Genomic DNA, 18,522 nt, shown 5'->3' on the forward strand with positions numbered 1-18,522 from the left:
CCCACGAGAGCTCACACAAGAGTGTGACCTCTGGGGAGAGGATTTCTGGCACATGGGAGCAGAAGGCAATCTCAGAGTCAGGGGCTTGGTTGGGTGCCTGGCAATCCCTGTGTAAAGGAAGTGTTCACATCCCCTGTCTCCCAGCATGCCCACCATTCAGTGAGCACTGCCAGTCTAGCAGGATGCCATGGTCGAGAGAGGGCAAAGTGAAGTCGCTCCAGTGGTGATGTATTTCTTTATCTGAAGGTTGCAAAGGAGGAGGAATTCCAGGGGACCTGAAGCATGTGTCTGAGTTTTCTTTTAAAATGGTAAATGGTCACCCTGAGTGGCAGAAGGTTCAGAACCAACAACATCTGACATGGGAAAGGACATTCATTACCTTCCACACCTCATGTGCAGTTAAACTACTGACTTTCCTAAAGGAAGCTAGAGCCGGCACACCAGCCTCCAGACATGGGCCCTCTCCCTCACCGTGGCTTTGTTGGCACAGACATGGACCACGCAACTTCAAACATTCTTTTAAGGTAGACTTCCCAGTCAGTGGTCACCACACATTTACTATCTCATTAACAAAGAAATCAGTGTTCGCGGCCACCCATTCATTTCTTCTTTAGTTATTAGGGATGCTTTCCTCCAGACTGACTCACAGCGAAGCACGGGTTGGACAGTAATCTTTGTTCTTCCATCCTGCACATTTTCCCGTTTATGATGTTCGTGGGGCACCTGTGATTTTTTTTACATCCTTTCATTTTTGCAAGCTCATTGTCTGAAAAAACTTGGAATAGGAGACACTTGGGCTGTGCACCATCAACTTTTCCAATGCCAAGTCTCCTTTCTGTGCAATGCTAGAACTGAAACCTGCAGCCTTGTGCATGCCGGCTTAGTGCTGGGTCTGAACACGCTAGCCTAGTGCTCTACCTGAGTGCCCCCTCTAGACCCACAGACTCCTTGAGTTCCTGATATTCCTGGCCTTTTGGACTGGGCCTCCTAACATTTTCCATCCCCTTTCAGTTACTGCAGAAGGCATCTGAAGCAGTGAGGCTCAAATGAGTCCTAAACAGAAGTTCCTCACATCCTGCCCAGTCTGAAAGATACATCCTCAGGCCTAGGTCCTGATTTTCTGAAGCTGCAAGAATGGAGCTTCGCAGTGGCCCTTCCAACACCACACACACCCGAGCAAATGCGGGCGGTGGAAGTGTTCACACACTACTCCTTCTTCCCCGTGTCCCTCATCTGCATCTTAACTCCTTTTGCAAATGAGAATTTCTATCAAAGCACAGAGCTGACTCAAAAAACGATGTCACTGTGTAGCAAGTAGGTTATGTCACCAGCATGCAGATCAAATAAGTGACATCAGTATTAGGAGTCTATGGCACTGGCCAGGGCCCTGTGACAGTGGGCCTATATGTTAGTATTCAGGCATCTGTGCTGGTCTGTCCTTGGGGTTCTGACAGGATACACCCTCAGCTGCAGCCACTAAGATCACCACCTGTGCACATTCACTATGTTCCCTTTTAAAAGGGACCTGCCTACCTCCCATCTTCCTCTGTCTCTCTGTGTCTGTGTCTGTGTCTGTGTCTGTGTCTGTGTCTGTGTCTGTCTGTCTGTCTGTCTCCCTCTCTCTCTCTGCTTCTCTGCCTGTCTCTCTGTCTCTCCCACCTTCTCTTCTCCTGCTTCTATCCTCAGAGGCCAGTCTCCCTCCTCCCCTCCCCCATTTCCTCACTCCATTTTCCCTTATAAAAAACCTCTCCACCTGATCTCTGTTGCATGGCGTCTTTTTCTCATGCTCATCTTCTTATATATATATATATATATATATATATCAGAACACTAGGATGAGATGGTCTTTACACCTCTCCCCAGGCTTCACGTAGCTCAGTATTGACAAGGCCATGTGTCAGGGATGTCTTCATATGATGTCCCCTCAGTTTGGTTGTTGATGATGATGATGATGATAATGATACTGAAAATGCACAAAGTGTTGCACACTTGCTTTCAACCCATTGGAGTCTTTTTTTTTTTGCTGTTTTTTTTAAATGGGTATCTTCCTATGTATCCCTAGTTGTCCTGGAACTCACTATGTAGAACAGGTGGGCTTTGAACTCACAGAGATCTGCTGCCTCTGCCTCTGGAGCACCATATTATCTTATCTTGATGAAACTTCCAGAAAGGAATGGTCATTCCAAGCATGTTAATCTTGTGTGACCTCAAATCTCTAGCTACAACATAAGCTTCATAATCTATGCTCTCTTTTCTTCATTTAAGCTTGTGCAGGACTGACTGAGGTACTGAATATACAACAGTCCTTTAAAGGCAAAAATGAAGGAAATAGAGAATTGGTCCAGTAGGTCAGACAGAAAAGGAGAAAGACCAAGTTCTCTGGAAGCTGAGATTGATCTTTCTATAAATCTAGAGGTTCACGATCAAAGTGTCAACAGGGCTGGCTTCCGGGGAGTGCTGTCTTCCTGGTGTGGATGCAACCTTTGGTGTGTCCTCACATGCTGTCTCAGTTAGGGTTTTCATTGCTGTGAAGAGACACCATGGCAACTCTTACAAAGAAAGCCTTTAATTGGGATGGCTTGCTTACAGCTTCAGAGGTTCAGTCCATTGTCTATTGTTGTCATGATGGGGAGCATGGCAGTGTGCAGGCAGATATGGTGCTGGAGTTAAGAGTCCTTACATCTTGATAGGCAGACAGCAGGAAGTCAACTGACTGTCATACTGAGTAAAGTTTGAGAAAAGAGACCTCCAAGCCTGCCTCCACAGTGACACACTTCCTTCAACAAGGCCACACCTCCTTAACAGTGCCACTCCCTTTGAGGGCCATTTTCTTTCAAACCACCACATATGACCTTTGCTTGAAGGAGTGGGAGGGACTGGTGGCTATTCTCTTATGAACAGTGGCCCTATTACATTAGGGTCCCACCCTCATGATCTCATCAGACTTCAGGAGGCTCACTTAAGATCCTGGTTCTAAAGACTACACTGGAGCTTTTAGGGCATCGGTGTGTGAACTTGGGGAATAATTCCATGTATAACATGTACCAGGGTAAGAGATCTTACGTTTCCCAGGGTCCTGAAAGCAACGGTAACAAGGACAGAAGTGTGGCAAAGCACATGAATTCCAGAACAATTGCAGTCACTTAAGAGTGGTGGTGGTGGGGAGTGAAATTAAATAAATACTTGGTCCATTTCCTCTTGGTGATACATTGTCAGGGTAATGAGAGAGGTTTGGATATACCCCAGCTACTGGAGAAAATAGAACCCTGTGACCTCATTTGTATTGATAGATGCTTCCTCCAGGGAGGACAGCTCTGTGATATCAAATGCCTCTACAGAAGGCATGGAGTTCAGTGTGAGTGAGAATTGGCAGCTAATTGCATCCCTTGGCACAGAGACACATGGAGACTTGAGCCAGAGGAAGCAATCCTCCCGGGTTTCGTAAAGACATATGAGGCATGCCTTCCTTGGCCCTGAGAAGAGGGTGGTGGGGACCAGATGTAAAAGCATAGCAGGCAGACTCATGGAGCCTGCCTAGGAGCACAGCAGGGTCCAGCTCTTTCCACACTCCTAGCCACAGGGCCCACAATTGTTGCTAGCTCATCCTTCACTTCAGATTAGCATTTATGACTTGTATACCCTTCACTGATCCTCTGTGGGTTTTAGTCCCCAGCTGAGGGGACAGTTTAGTCCAGCTGACAAAAGCACAAGATCAGAGGAAGAAATCACCACCATTGTGGGTCATGGCTCAATGCTAGCACCAGGTGGGTGCTCTGAGATACTCAGTCCAGACCCTGAGGGAGATTGGCTGCTTTCAGATCCAGTCAAGGTTCATGCTCACATAGAAATGGCTGCTTGAGGGGGGAACACTGACAGGAGGTTCTCAACCTGAATATCTCCTCCCTTTCCAAATAGCCAGGCAGCTCTGGACTCTACAGACATGGCATCTTCCTCCTCTGCCTGTGACCTGGAGTAGTATTTGAGCATAAGGATTTCAAGAATCAGGACCAGAAGGATCCCAGAAAATCTTACAGAATCTCTTCACACTTTGTTTCTGTTTTAAAACAACACTTTTCCACCAGCTACCTGATAAGTGAGGCCTTGATTTCAAGGCTGGTTCATGATGTGGTTAAGAGCACTTTCCACTCTTCCAGAGGACCCAGATTTGATTCCCAGCACCTACCTGGCTGCTCCTAACTGTCTCCAACTCTAGTTTCAAGGATCTGTCACCCTTTCTGGTATGCAAGCATTGTACTGAATGAACGTGGTATATAGCTATACCTGCTGGCAAAACACCTATTATAAAATAATTCATTAAAATTTAACTCAATGATAGTAAAACAGAAAGGCTAGCATCTGGTTATGTGAGATTTCTGCGAAGTAGGCGATGCATGATGAAGACACAGGGGACTCCAGAGAATGACAGTGTGGATGGGGTGAGTTCCTGGTACGTAGGTGGATGGAGATGAGGCCACTGGGGCCCATCAGTGAATATCAGTGTGGACCATATGAAGTATGAACCATTTGGAAAGCCCCTTCTGGCATCAACTGGGAGGAGGGGGAGAGAAGAAATGCTGTGGAGACTGGGACCTTTGTGACAATCCAGGCTAGGGAAAGGGATGGAAGGCATGCTTGGGGGAGGGGAGGCTTTGGCATCAGCACTGAATGGTTTGGGGATAGGGATTCTGGGTGTACACTAAGGAGGGACTTCCAAAAACAACGACAAGCTTTCTGGTTTCAAACACTTGGAGTATGGCCCCACATTAGGGCAGACACGAGGGATGCCTGTGGAAGTAGAGGGGAAGGAAGAGGCTAGCCTGGGGTATGATGTGGTGAAGCGCCTAGGCTTATCACAGGAAAGACAGTGCTTAAAGTGAGGAGGAATTTTACCCTGGGGATGGTGCCCATTGTGTGGGAGCATGAGGGAATCCATGTGAGAAGCTGCTCTGTCTTTTGCTTTTAGTTTCACAGGCAGGTTCAAGGTGGAAGCCAGAAGTAGTGGGTGAGGAGTGGGTATTTGATGGTCTGTCAAATCTGACTATCTTCCTTCTCTAAGAGTTAATTATTTTCTCTGTGATAGGACAGGACAACAGTGAGGAGTTGGCAACACTGTCAGTGCTGGTCTCTACTCTGTGTTCCAGTGTCCAAACACAACTATGTCGCCTTTTGGCCTCCCACTGGCTGAAGTATTGTGAACCTGAAATCTGCATGGTGAGGGGACCCTGGTAGAGGTCAGGTGTCATCATACCAGCAGAATCATATTCTGCCCCTTTTAGGTTCTTGTGTGGGGGCAGAGCTGGGTGACTCATGAGGAGGCTCAGGGGCTGTCCTTTTCTGTAACGCCCTCCTGGCCTCTGCCCATGGTACATGCAGACTCCGCCAGAGAAACTTCATCATGGGAGGAATGATTGGCCTCTCCTTTTACGTGTAGAGAAGAAACAGATATCAGGACTGTGTGGCGAGCCCCCAAAGCCAGGTGCTGTGGTAGGTGGACCTGCAGTCCCTGTTCAGGAAGCATAGTCAAGGTCTTTGTTCCTACTATAGTCAAGGTCTTTGTTCTTTCTGGGATCACTACTTATAGGGCTCACTAGCCTTAGCCTCCTGAAGTAAGTAATTGAGAAACAGTTCTAGGGGCAGATCACAGTTGCAGTAAAGGAAGAGCACAGGAATCTTGGGAGAAGGTGACATGTCAGAGTCAAGGAGAGAGCCCGGATGTGAAGGTTGCCTCCTGTTCTCCAGCCCAAAGGCAGCATCGGACTTGCCTGAAACAGACTCAAGGGGTCTTTGATGTGTCCCATGAGATACAGCGGCATGAGCACCCCCCAGGAGTAAAGCCAAGGGCTGAATCGTGGCTGCTTTGGCTTCCCAGACAGTTCCAGAATTACAAAGATAAGCAGCAATCCTGGGTATGGGGTGGGGAAGGGTGAGCTTTGTCATAGGAATTTTGGGGTGTGTAGGAGGCTTTCTTTATCTTTCAAGTCTCCTACAGATGTTGGGCACTGGAGTTGCTGGGCTAGGCGGGGAGGAGTTGTTTGCATCAGGGAGCTTTGGCTGGATCTACAGGGACAGACAGGCAGACAGGGAGGAGAGTGCCGCCTGCTCGCTTTGACCAGTTGGGGCTGGTTCCTCACTTTGTCTCACCACAGCTTTGTTTTGTCTGACTCCCTCGCAGCCCTGAATTCCTGGGGTCTGTGGTAGTCCAGATGGCTGTGGTTCCTGTTGCTGGGACATTCTGGGATCACCACAGTGGGTTTCAAAAAGCTGCACCTGGCATGATTCCCAAGAGGCCAGCGAGACAGGACAATGGCTGTCTGTGACTCTGTCATGGTTTCTGAAGACAACTGACAGAGGAGCTGAGAAAATCCCCACCTAAGCCCCTATGATAAGGTGTGGCCAGTATTTTTACTCACTGTAAAGTCATCCATCACCAAGCATGCTGAGGCTGTAAAGATGTTTCTCAACTCTCCAGTCCTCTGGCTTTGGCCCCTTTGTCACCTGCTCAGATTAGGGTAGCACACAACACATCAGGATTTATCGTGATCACAGGACCACAGCTCCTTGGGGCTCAGAACCATAGGATGCTTCCAGGGTAGTGTGCGTGGCCATGGGTGAGTGGAGGGTCCTGAAAAAGGAGGAGTTGGTCACTGATCTCCTCCATGGGCTTACTGGTACCCAGCGTTAGGCATCCCATGTAGGGTGTGAGGGTGTTGAGGGTCAAAAGGCAGGACCCTGCCCTCCATTTGGAATTGGGTTCATCCCTGTGGCATTTATATGCTCTGTACCTAGAACCATTCTCTGGCCCAAAGCTAGAGACTACATCAGAATATACAAGTTGAAAAAGTTGGGAAGAGATTATCTGATGACCCTGATATTTGTGGAGAGTGAGTACAGTGGGGTCCAGGTCCAGTGTGGGTCCTGGTGCAGTGGGCAAGTCCACTTTAAGGTGATCCTAGGTAATCAGTGGGATGTAGCAGTTGTCTATTTATCTTAGAGTGGTCAGTAGCATTTTAAGGTAGCTCAGGTGATTAGAGTCTGACTAAGAATGCCTGGCACAGAGTCAAAGAATCCAGAGCATTGTGGGGACAGATCTGTCCACCAAGGGGAAGGACCAGAGCGGGATGAAACTATGTGCTGTGGATATGAGGACGAGGACTGTGGCTGCTGTCACTGCTGGGCTTCTGTTCTCTGGTTCAAATCGGTTTTGCAGCTTACCATCTGATGGCCTGGGAGCCACCTGGCTGTCCTGTGCTCACAGCTCCTCCCCTGAAGCTGGAATGGCCCCTCATAATAAGAGCTGCAGGTTCAGCACTGTTAGTATCATCTCTCTGCTCCATACTCAGCAAACACATCCCAATCTGAATGCCGTCCTGGACAGTTGCAGACTCCAGTGTTGACAACAGAGAGCAGATAAAGACTCTGGTCAGACCTGGTCCAGCCTGGGTGAGGTCCCTTCTGTGTCCCTCTGGAGAAGACCATGAGTAGGCGCTGGCCTGGAGTGGGGAGGCTAAGAAGGGTCCCTGCTTTCCAGTCCTACCAGCCTGACTTTGGCAGATGTAGTTCAGCTTCCCTGTTTGCTGTTTTCCCCAAGAGCCACGGGCAGATGGTGGTTGCTCCGTTCACTTCCTCACCTTCTCATGGGCCCATCCTCGCTTTCAGCACCAGGAAGCTGTTCCTCTCAGCATTGTTGCTCCCTGTAGAAGTCAACACCTGTCTGCTTGGTCCTACCCATGTAGAATCCTACTGTGACTGCCTATGTCAACTTGGCACTGCATATTATCTCATTATGGGTTTGAGACCACATCTTCATCGTATTTGTCATAAATATCATCATCTTGGTCATACAACCAGGTCAGCAGGTATCTTAGGAGGAGCCCATGGAGTGAATAACAGTTTCCTAAGTGTCTGCTGTGTTGGCAGCGTCTTGGAAAGCTGCCTTAAACAGTTGGTAAATCAACAGGACTGTGAGGTCTGGAGAACTACGACTTTGGAATGTGCCACTCTAAGTTATGCAGAATTCTATAGAAACCTATGTATACAATATCCTATAGAAATGTACAAATCCCTTTTCTGGTTTGTGTCATCAGGGAGCACTACATAGAGCTTCTTTCTTGATTTGTCTGTAAAATGGGTTGTGGAGTCTCTCCATTTGGGAAGACGAGATGGCCTGTGTACTCAAAGCTATGGGGTGCTCTTGCACCAGCAGAGGTCATTTTCAAGCAAAGCAGATTGTGCTGGTAAGTAGTCAGTCATGGGGAGCTGACATCCCCCCAGTGCCTTAGTTTATGAGTCCCTGTGGAAAGGGGTCTGTGTGCCCCAGTCATAGGAACAGCAATGGCTTTCCATGGGTCCCAATTAGGGCTGGATGCCCCTGAACCAGAGGGAGTGCTGTGGTGGTTATTCTGATGGGCTAACTTGGCCAGAGCATGCGATGGTCAACTAAAAGCCAGACAATGTGTGCTGCGAAAGTGCATTCTAGCCGTGATTAACATTCTGATTATTAGCCTTTAAAGGAAGATTGCACTCCTGCATGTGAGTGGACCTTAGATGAGCTGAGGGAACATGCAGAAAAGACACAGGCTCCCCCAGAAAAGGGTGGACCAGCACTGGAAATGCAGCTTGGCTGATGGAGGACTTGCTCAACACCAACGAAGCTATGGTTCCATTCCTGGCACATCATAAGCCAGGCACGGAAGCACACCCTGATAATCCTGAGGTGTGGAGACAGGGGGTCAGAAGTCCATGATCCTTGGTCACACAGTGGATTGAAGGCCAGCCTGAATAGAAGTTGTACCTGAGTTTTTAGCCTGATGCCTTCTGGGATTCACACTCAAAATGGCCATGCCAACTTTCGTATTTCCAGACTGCAGGCTTCTACTCCAGACCCCAAAGTGACAGAGCTCTATAATCAGTGGCCAGTCCCTCGAATGACCTCTCTGCTCTCTACACAGCCTGTGGGCTCTGCTTCTCAGGGTAGTCCCACACGTAGCCAGCCGGGGTTACAGATGTTGCCACACAGCACGAGGTCTCTGTCACCTGGCCCTGCCCATCTCTCCTTCAGCTCTGTCTTCTCCTCCATGACAAGGGAGAAGAACATTCCGTGGTGTTCTAAAAGCCCTCTTAGACACTGCTTTCCTGGTATTTTCTGTCAGCCCTTTACCTCAGAAGCAACCCTCATGACAAACCATGATGCGGTTCCAAAGCACACCATACAATATAAAATTTATTATAAAATTTCAGCAAATATAAATATCTAGGTGCCTACTTTGGAAGGCCCTAGGTGGGGGAGATCAGAAATAAGCACCAATAATGACAGGAAGGAGAGGTATGGGGGTCGGTTGGAAGGTTGCCATGAGGCCTTTCCTTTGAAGGTCATAGGCCTTTGCTCTCAGTTCAGAAGCAATAAAATGTATGGAACGTGTTTTAAAACCACCCTACACACAAACCCGAGCCCAGGGCTTAACACTAACAGTACATCGGCCACTTGACTGACATCTGTTACTGGGGATACTGATTTTCCAGGGACACTTAGATTTTAGTGTAACCTGTGCTTCTGATCCCTCATTTAGAACGGAACACGGAGAAAGGGGTTGAAATAGGAACTCACTGTAAATAACTGAGAAAGAAAACAAAGTATCAAAGTTTCTCTGCCAGCCCAGAGTCTGGATGCAAAGAAAGCACCTTAGTATGGATTTCATTTTCCATTTCCAATTATGCAAAAGTCCCAAATCAGAGTCCACAGAGGGCACCTGCTCTAGGGGCTACTGGGATAGGAGAGAGCTATCTCACACCTGACCTTCAGTGTCCACAGATGTTTTATGATGACAGTGGTGTCCCTGAGGTAGGAGGGAGGCAGGCGTGCTGGATGGCAGATGCTGTGAACATTTTCCTGATTTCTTGTCTTTGTCTTCCTAGAAATACATCCAGCATTTGCTAACTTAGCTCTGCCTATCTTTGCATTTGACTTGGCTGAATGCAAACATGAGGGGAAGCTGTTTCCTGTGCCCTATAGGGCAGGCCCTCCTGTCCATGTGCAGGAGGTCAACCAGCAGGACCCTATTTTCCCATCCAGCTGGAGAATAGACCATGTCTTTGTGGGTGGAAGTGTGTGTCCCCGTATTCAGGAACACATGGACGCACTCGGGGTCAAAAGTCCCATAGTTCTTCTACTTCCAGGTCCTGTTCTCGGATGCATCCCAACACACACTGCACAACTCTCCCGTCTGGCCTCTCTCTGCTGCCCTCGGGGGCATCTTCTTGCTGCCGGGACTGGTCCCAGCTCACAGGTTGGACTTGGAGCAGGTGTTGCAGCACTGTTTGTTGTAGAACCTGTGGCTGCACATGCCATGCTGAGGTACCAGATAACACCAGTGGAAGAGGTCTTTGCAGGGAGTGTCTAGAAAAAAGCATATTGTGTGTTAGCCCGAGGCTCCCATGGACAACCCTGGACTGTTGCACAAAGAAAGTGAATTTGCTATTGCCAAAGAGGAGCTCCCCTCCTCCAAGCTAGTTGTTTGAATGTGGAACATCCCCTAGAGACAGTTTTGTCTGAACTCTTGGTCCTCAGTTGGCAGTGCAGTTTTGGAAGGCTGTGGAACCTTTGGGAGTTGAGCTTCACTAGAAAAGGGAGATCACAAGGGGTGGGCCTAGAAGTTGTATAGTCTTGCCCTCACTTCTTTTCCCTTTGCTTTCTGTCTATGGATACAATGTGACCAGCTGCCTTACACACACTCCTGCCAAATTTCTCTGACCCCTGCCACCATTTCTGACTGTATCCCCTGGAACTGTGAGCCAAAAGGGAAAAAAAACCTCTAAGTCCCTAAAGAAACTCCCTGTCAGGTATTTGAAGACCACAATAGGGTATTCAGAGCAGTTGTTTTCCTAAAACCCTCCCTGCAAAACAGGGGTCTTCTTGTGCTAAACGCACTGGTGCAGCTCCTTGTCCAGGAAGGAGGCATAAAACATGTACACTGAATGCCAACTGCCTAGTTCTCAGGGTGAGTCCAGCTACAGGCTGCCTGCCAGACAATTGGGCCTAAGATTCAGCCCAGGCAGCCAGAGCATCAGGCTCGGCAATTGCCTAAGGCCTTTTACCCATACACAAGGGTGGCCTTTAGATCCTACCCAAGGAATAAGGACGCTTTGTGTATTTCAAGGTCTCTTTTGTTAAAACTGTCTTTCTAAACACCATAAACAGCATATAAAGAAGAGGTAAGCATAAGCTTTTAAAGGACAAATGCGACACAAATGGCTCTGGCCTTCTGGGGTGGGCTGAGAGTTGCAGGTGTAGCTTTGTGACTGTTTCATTGTAAAAGCGGAGGATGCCAGAGAAGTAAAGGCTATTACAGATGCAAGGCCCCAACTCCAGGGTGCTCCATCCAGTATCCCTGTGTCCTGGGATCTTCTAAGGAACTCCTCCAAAATATCACCAACCTGACACTCCCAGGTCCAACTGAGGGGTTCTGGCACTCACCTCTCTTCTCTGCAATAGGGCAGAAATGTGTGTTGCAGGCCAAGGAGGTCTCCGGTTTCTGGTGCAGGAAGCAATCCGAGGCTGGCTGTCCCCCCAGCAGGCACTGAACGGTTCTGCTTTGCACGCCACCCCCACAGCTGGCTGTGCACTGCAGAGGGAAAGCACCACAGTCACATGCAGGTTGGATGTCAATACAAGCTCAACCACTGGCATGACCGCTCATCAGAGGGCAGTGCTGTTCGCCAGAGTGACAGTCACAGGGCTGAAGATCCCAGAAATGAAGTGAGTTTAGCTCTCTCACACAGCGCCACAGACCAGCCCATGGCGTGATTGTTGTGTGATGCGGCTGCTGCTATCTCACCCTTCTGGGGGATCAAGAGTAGACAGCCTTGGCCTGTCAGGACGCACTCCAGTGGGATCTGATACTACTGCCTTGATTAAGGTTCCCTGGGATTAGCATGTCAGGACACAACACACTTACAAAAGTAATCAGTGTATTGAATAAGAACACAGGTACCTGTGGATTGGCCTAGGATCTCCTCAAATTATAGACAGTGTAAAAAAAAAAATGAAAACAACTCAGGTCCTGTTTCCAGGGAAGTTATCACAGGTTACTCTTACTCAATAAATAAATAAATAAATAATAAATAAATAAATAAATGACAGGGAACTTTCCCCCACATCATTTTGTTTTCTGTTTAAAGTATTTGAGATGATAAAATTGTTGACTGACATTGAGACCAATGCCAGGTGCTTTCTCATCTGTGTGGGGCTTGGTCTTGAACTAATTATTATCATGCACAGGGCCCAAAACCCTGGTGTAAAAGGAAGCTTTTCCTTGAGAGAAGCCCTCCCGCCAGCCTGGTTCTAGAGCCGCATCAGTCCCAAATAAACACACAAGAGGCTATATTAATTATGAAGCTGTTGGCCTTGCTTGTTTCTTACTTGCTAGCTCTGACTTAAGTATTTATCCCATAATTGTTAATCTAAGTATGTCTCTTACTGGAGAAGTTTCCGGGCTTCCTACCCCATGGCGTTACATCTCAACTCTCTTGTGTTTCATCTTCCCAGAGTCCTCCTGGACTCCTAGTCCCACCTATCTAGATTCCTATTGGCCAGCAGTGCTTTATTGACATAAGACTTCCCCAACACCCTGGTGTCCCTTCCTTTGCTCTCCTGGAGGTAGCCATATTCAGGGTTAACTTCAGATATGAATCTGTCTGGTATGTTCTTGGATTAGTCACTGAGGGTTTGATGGGCACAGGGAGCTAGTGACTTCAGGAGGATACCAGGTTACTTTCTCACGGCTTGAAGGGCAGTGCCTTTTGGAACAAGATGGCACCTTCATTGAGAAGCCTGGGGAGTCTCAGGGGTGTTAAAGCCAGACCATTTTGGACCCCAGGTTCAGGACTCCTATGCCTGGGTCAGCATGCCAGTCAGGAGCTCTTTGAGTTAGGGCATTCTATCTCAGCATCCTGAGCAGCAGTAACACAGGGGAAGTGGAGCGAGAGCTAAATAGATCTGTTCACTAGCTGTCAAGGTGAGCACTCCACGGAAAATGCATAGGAACCATCTGACACTAACTGTGTGCAACAATGTAAGGATAAGCAACTAGACTGACAGAGGGACTTCCATGGGCCCATGGAGATTAATCTATCCAAGAAGGGAAACAGCCCAAGTCTAGACTGGATTTTAGAAGCTGTGTTTAGGCAAGATGGGGGGCTCAAGAATGTTAAGAATGTGAGCAATTAAAGGGACACCTGGAAGATGAGGTCAGTTCTCAGCTGGGATGTCCTGGCGTGCAGCAGACAAACCGAACAGTTGCTTAACTTGCAGGAATTATTCTCTGAAAAATTGGGACATGCACGACTTACTCATGCTGCTCACCCACACTTTCAATACTGGAAGAATCCGAATGCAGGGAACCGGAGCATCGGGCAAGGACCAACTCAGTTGCTAAAGCAGCATGCCAGTATCAGCCGACTGGATGCTGAACTTGTCCTTGCCGCCTGCCACCATCAGAGCATTCAGAGTGACCTCAGATTCACTGGGACCTGGGTCCAGTGTCACACTGAATGAATCACCTTGCCACCTCCAGTGAGGAGAGACATTGGACCCACAGAGTACTGGGATTCTCAGGCTGCAGGAATTGCTTTCCTTATTTCTTCCTCATCGGATAAAGAGTGGTCAGGCCTGGAGCCCGTGTCTGGAACATTTCCTAGAAATGTACTCCTTTACTTCAAGATCAGAATTAGTGAAATTCACCCACAGCTCAGTTTCAACTTGTAACTATGGCAACCAGGACAAACAATGCATTGGGCAGATGCACATTGTCTCATTTCTGAATCGCCAGGGCCAGATGGGTCAGCAGATGTTTCCCACTGCGTGTCATATCTCTGACGTGCTGTAAAAATTCAATTCAGCCCTTTGTGCACGTCAGACCCCCCACTCCACTCATGGACTATGGAGAGCTCTTGGGGTGTGGGTGAAAGGAACCAAGCCAGCCAATGGACTTGGTCTCACTGGGGACGCCCGCAGCCATTTCTATCCATCTGCCATTCATCCTTCAAGCTGAACTTGTCCCTGTTCAGCTGAGGAGTCTACTCAGTGTGACAGTGAGTTTTGTTCAACCGTATAACACAGCTACTCAGGGTGACAAGACAGCTACGTAGCATCTTCTACAGGGCTCACCCTTGAGAACCATGTAATCGAGCTACCAAAACAAAGACTATAAAAATGTAATGTCTGACATAAGTTTATGATTCCGAGTTGGGCTGCGGTCACAGCTGTCTTCTGCTGGCTGAGGCCCACAGATTGGACACACTTCACAGTTGCAAAACCAGTCATGAGCGGTTTGGTGTGCTTTGCCATGGATTCCTTTAATGAACACACACTAATCACTCATCACTCCTGTAACTGGTAATGTTCTAGGTACTCAAGGCTCAGAGATGGATATCAGTGACTCAGCACCTGGCCTCAGGGTTCTTGAAGAAGTTGCTCGTCAAAGTGTGGTCCTAAGCCGGGCAGAGCCAGCAGCAGTTGGAGCCTCAGCAGTGCCAGCGCTGGCAACTTCACCTCCCAGTCTCCCACCCTTCCCTGCTTCAGACTTGGCACCATCCCTGGTGATTCAGCAGCTCTGGTTTAGAGAGTCTGAGAATTCCCCATGAGGGGAAAAACATATTTATGTAAGAAAATGTCTCTCAATTTCTCAGCATTTGCATTTTTCCACATTGGGCTAGAACAGAAAAGACATTCAGCTCCAAACTTTGGAAATGTTTTAAATTGATAAAGATTGCAATACACAAGGAGATGAAAAGAAATTATGAAGCCTAAAAATTGTGTCTTCTTTTTCTTTCCAGGAAGGGAAAGTATGGAAATTGTTTATCAATTATGCAAACACAGTGGCTTTAAACTTAGCTGTATGTTTAGGATTTAAAAATCACAGAGTTCTTATTGGGTCTTCCATTTACAAACAAATAAGAGGCACCTGGAGCTCCCAAGAGCAGGTAGCTGGAGGTCTGGGAGGCATAGAGGCAGCAGGGGTCAGGAGAAGGCATGGAGACAGCAGAGCAGAGGCCAGCAGGCTCAGTTGGATTCTTGCTACAGGCAAGCCAATGACAATATCTTTGAGAAAAAGAATGTCCAAGTAGAGCCTAGAACCCCAAAGCTTTGTCATCTTCCTGTAGTTTCTTAGGAATTCTGTTGAGCAATCTGTTCATGGAATACACCCCCTGCTGCTTGGTTACCTACATCTGCGCTGGACCAGCTGACTGTCCACACAGCCACCTACTGCAGACACCTTACAAGCCTCCTGGATCGGTGGGTTCATGTCAGATTTGTGGCTCTCATAGTAGAAGCACTTGGAGAACCCCCTATAACAGATCACTACCCAAGAACTCTTGTAAAGACTTTGCCCAGTTCTAGAAATTGGATGTGACAAGGAGCCACCACTGTGTCCAGGAAGATGATCCTCTCTAGGGTACAGCAAGTGGGGTCCTCTTGCAGTTTTTGGATGGGATTATCTTGTCTAGTTTTGGCACATCCCCTTCGTCAATAAGAAGACCACCTCACTAAACCCACAACCTCAGGGAGACTGCCGATGGTGTTGTTTCTAGTCCTATTGAGACAGGCTAACAGAAGACATTCGCTGAACACTTCTCACTCAAAACTGTCTCCATTCCTGTCCCTCAGACTTCAGAACACTTCTGAATCAGGTGATGCTAGGTGAGTGGCAAGGAGGATTATTCACTCCATCAGTGGTGAAATTAAGCAGGTGCATCTCAAATGATAGCATCTGCTTCAGGGTCCTTTGAATATAGTAAGAGAAAAACTGCCCCTTTGTAACAATGGTCTTTCTGGAGCATGGTAGTTAATACTCTCTCAGTAAGGATGGATGTTTAGCTGCTGGGTTCCATCAAACTTGTAGGACCACGGAGATGGAGACCTTGGACTTCACCCAGTGCAAAGCTCAGCCCTCAAGCCCAGAGGACAATAGATACAGAAACACACACCAATTCTGGGAACCCGGGTTTCCATTCTACCACCTCACTTCTCAGAACCTCTATTGAGAGGCAGCATTAAGTCTGTCCCTTAATGTGCTGTCTTCTCCAAAACCAGAGTGTTTCCCAGGGTCATCGAGATTACAGGCTGATGCTATGTAAAATGGGATTGCATCTCAATGGCCTTACTTCTATGGAAGCCAACAGTGTCATCTGTGACACAGGTGCTGACCCCTCATAGTCAGGGTCCTTCCCAAATAATCTGTAGAGTCATTCTCTGCCAACTTTTGACACACTTATCTCTGACATGCGAAGTGAGAAGAGTGTGACAGGTGATCACATTTAAGCTGTTCACAGACCCCACAGCATGGGAACTACCAGACCCTCAGCGTACATGACTGAAATGATTTCAGGTCAACCGTATTCCATGGTGCACCATGAAATGAGAGGATAAACAAAGCTATTTGAGTCTGAAGAGACCCCAGATATCAAATCACCACAATGTCCTTCAACTTGGACAAGAATAAATCTGTCTGCAGTGGCGGGTCAGTCAGTCACAGGCCATCCATTACTACCTGAAACTTTTCCAATGAGAAAAAATTCCACAGTTTATGCGCAAGGTCAAGGGTACTCACGCTTATGGCAAATATACACATGAGCTATTGCTTGTGCTATAAAGGTTATAGTATTGAAACAGTAAGTGAATCACAGTGGATATAAAACTTAGTCAGTTGACACATATTAGGCATTTTGGACCTACCAAAGCTATTGAAAATGTACGCTGGGTTTTAGGTTTGGGTTTAAGTAAAGTATTGATAAAACTTTATACACTCCAAGAGAACAGATCCAGGCTGTAGAGAGTTGGTCACTGATGGCAAGGACCATCTGGGTTGGTCAACTCTACTAGTCACTTGGGTCACATGACCACAAGACCTGTCTAGTTCTTAGACTTTGACCACACACCTATTCCTATGGTCATTTTCCTCCCCAGGACAAAGTGTGAAGACTGACACTGTTTTGCTTTGCCTGTAGTGAACAGTGACTTTGCCTAGCTTTTAAATCCTCATAAATATACTACATTAAAAGATCCACTAGTCATGCAACTGGGGGTGGTCATCAGGCTGAGAAGTTAACTGTAGTCACCAAATGAGGTTTGAATGTGAAACATCCTCACTCTTATGGATTCAGGTGTTTCAACAGGTGGCTTTTCAGCAGGTGGCACTGTTTTTGGAGGCTGTGGATGTTTTAAGAGGTTGCGCCTAGCTAGAGGAAATAGATCCTGAAGGCGTTGGGGTTGGGGAGCTTGAGATGTGTGCTTCTCTCTGGCTACTAGAACAGAGAAACATAAAACTTTCCTGAGCACGGGGCTGGAGGTACATCAGTTGCATGTAGGACTCAGCAGTTGTAGGGTCTGAATTCACCCAATCTGGCAACACCGATACCAGGCAGTGAGAAAGGATGAATGATGGACGTCCAGAGACCAGGACCAGAGAAACAGAAGCCCATGAGACTATGTGCTGGGAAGTCAAGGAGAACCAAGACAAGGAGAGAAGGCAAGTCAAGACAGTCCCAGTAGAGGTGAGGAAGAATGTAAGGAGGAGAGTGTGAAGATGCCAAAAGTCCCTAGAGCAGTGGTTCTCAACTGGTGGGTTGTGACCCTTTTGAGGTTCAAACAACCTTTTCTCAGAGGTCACCTAAGACCATCTGCATGTCATATGTTTATAATATGATTCACAACAGTAGCAAAATTTCAGATGTGAAGAAGCAATGGCAACAACTTTATGGTTGGGGTCACCACAACACAGGGAACTGTGTTAAGAGGTCACAGCTTTAGGGAGATTGAGAACCACTGTCCTAGAGGGACCCTGTATACCCTCAGTCCAGGCTATGCTCCAGGGGCCCAGACACGACATGAAAACCTCCATCTTATTTTCATAGCCACTAGGTTAGCTATAAAGTAACCACTGCTGATTTTTTTATGGATCTCATAGTTTTTCCGTTCACACCCATCTCTGGGGAATCTCTGCCCGGGTTTTACCAAGAGTATTACATTTCCTTACACTTGATAGCATAAACATTTGCAGTGGTGCACAGGGGCCCAATAAGGTTCAGCAACATGTGGAGACCATTCTCTGCATGCCACACCCATCCTTGAGGGGCCACCCACATGTGGGAGAGAAAAGCCAGGAGGACCCAATGAACTTCAGGGAGTCTACCCCAACAGGGAGTTACCCCTTACCAATGTGAACCAGTCACCAGCATCTATGTCTTACCTGAGACCATGGTGAGGCAAACCAGCTGCCTCTTGGGGGGCCTGCGGCGTGATATGGAGGGTGCTTGGGGCAAGGAAATGGGCCACAGGTCCGTTCCAGTTCCAGGTCTGGCTTTGGCAGATGCAAGCACTTCTTGGCGGCCAGCTCTCGGTACTTTCCAGAGACGTACTTCTCGGCACACCTGAGAACTCTCTGCTGCTTCCCCCTCTCACATGTCACTGAGCACTGTGCAGAAGAGGACCAAAAAGGGCCTTCGCGTGAACTAAACAGACAAAGTGTT

General features: G+C 47.7%; 1 protein-coding gene across 1 annotated transcript in view; it reads right to left on the reverse strand.

Annotated features, from left to right (window-relative positions):
• Positions 1 to 9,202: 9,202 nt before the first annotated feature.
• The window catches only part of Adamts16 (ADAM metallopeptidase with thrombospondin type 1 motif 16), a 106,313-nt gene continuing 96,993 nt past the window's right edge, over positions 9,203 to 18,522 (reverse strand). Inside the window, exons 21-23 of the mRNA XM_013125086.3 lie at positions 18,243 to 18,467; positions 11,471 to 11,618; positions 9,203 to 10,393 (exon numbers count right to left, since the gene is read on the reverse strand). Coding sequence (XP_012980540.2) covers positions 10,278 to 10,393; positions 11,471 to 11,618; positions 18,243 to 18,467 — 489 coding nt within the window. The 3' untranslated portion in view covers positions 9,203 to 10,277. The remainder of the gene's footprint in view (positions 10,394 to 11,470; positions 11,619 to 18,242; positions 18,468 to 18,522) is intronic.

The sequence above is a fragment of the Mesocricetus auratus genome, unplaced genomic scaffold (assembly GCF_017639785.1).
Source record: "Mesocricetus auratus isolate SY011 unplaced genomic scaffold, BCM_Maur_2.0 Super-Scaffold_100015, whole genome shotgun sequence".
NCBI lineage: Eukaryota > Metazoa > Chordata > Mammalia > Rodentia > Cricetidae > Mesocricetus > Mesocricetus auratus.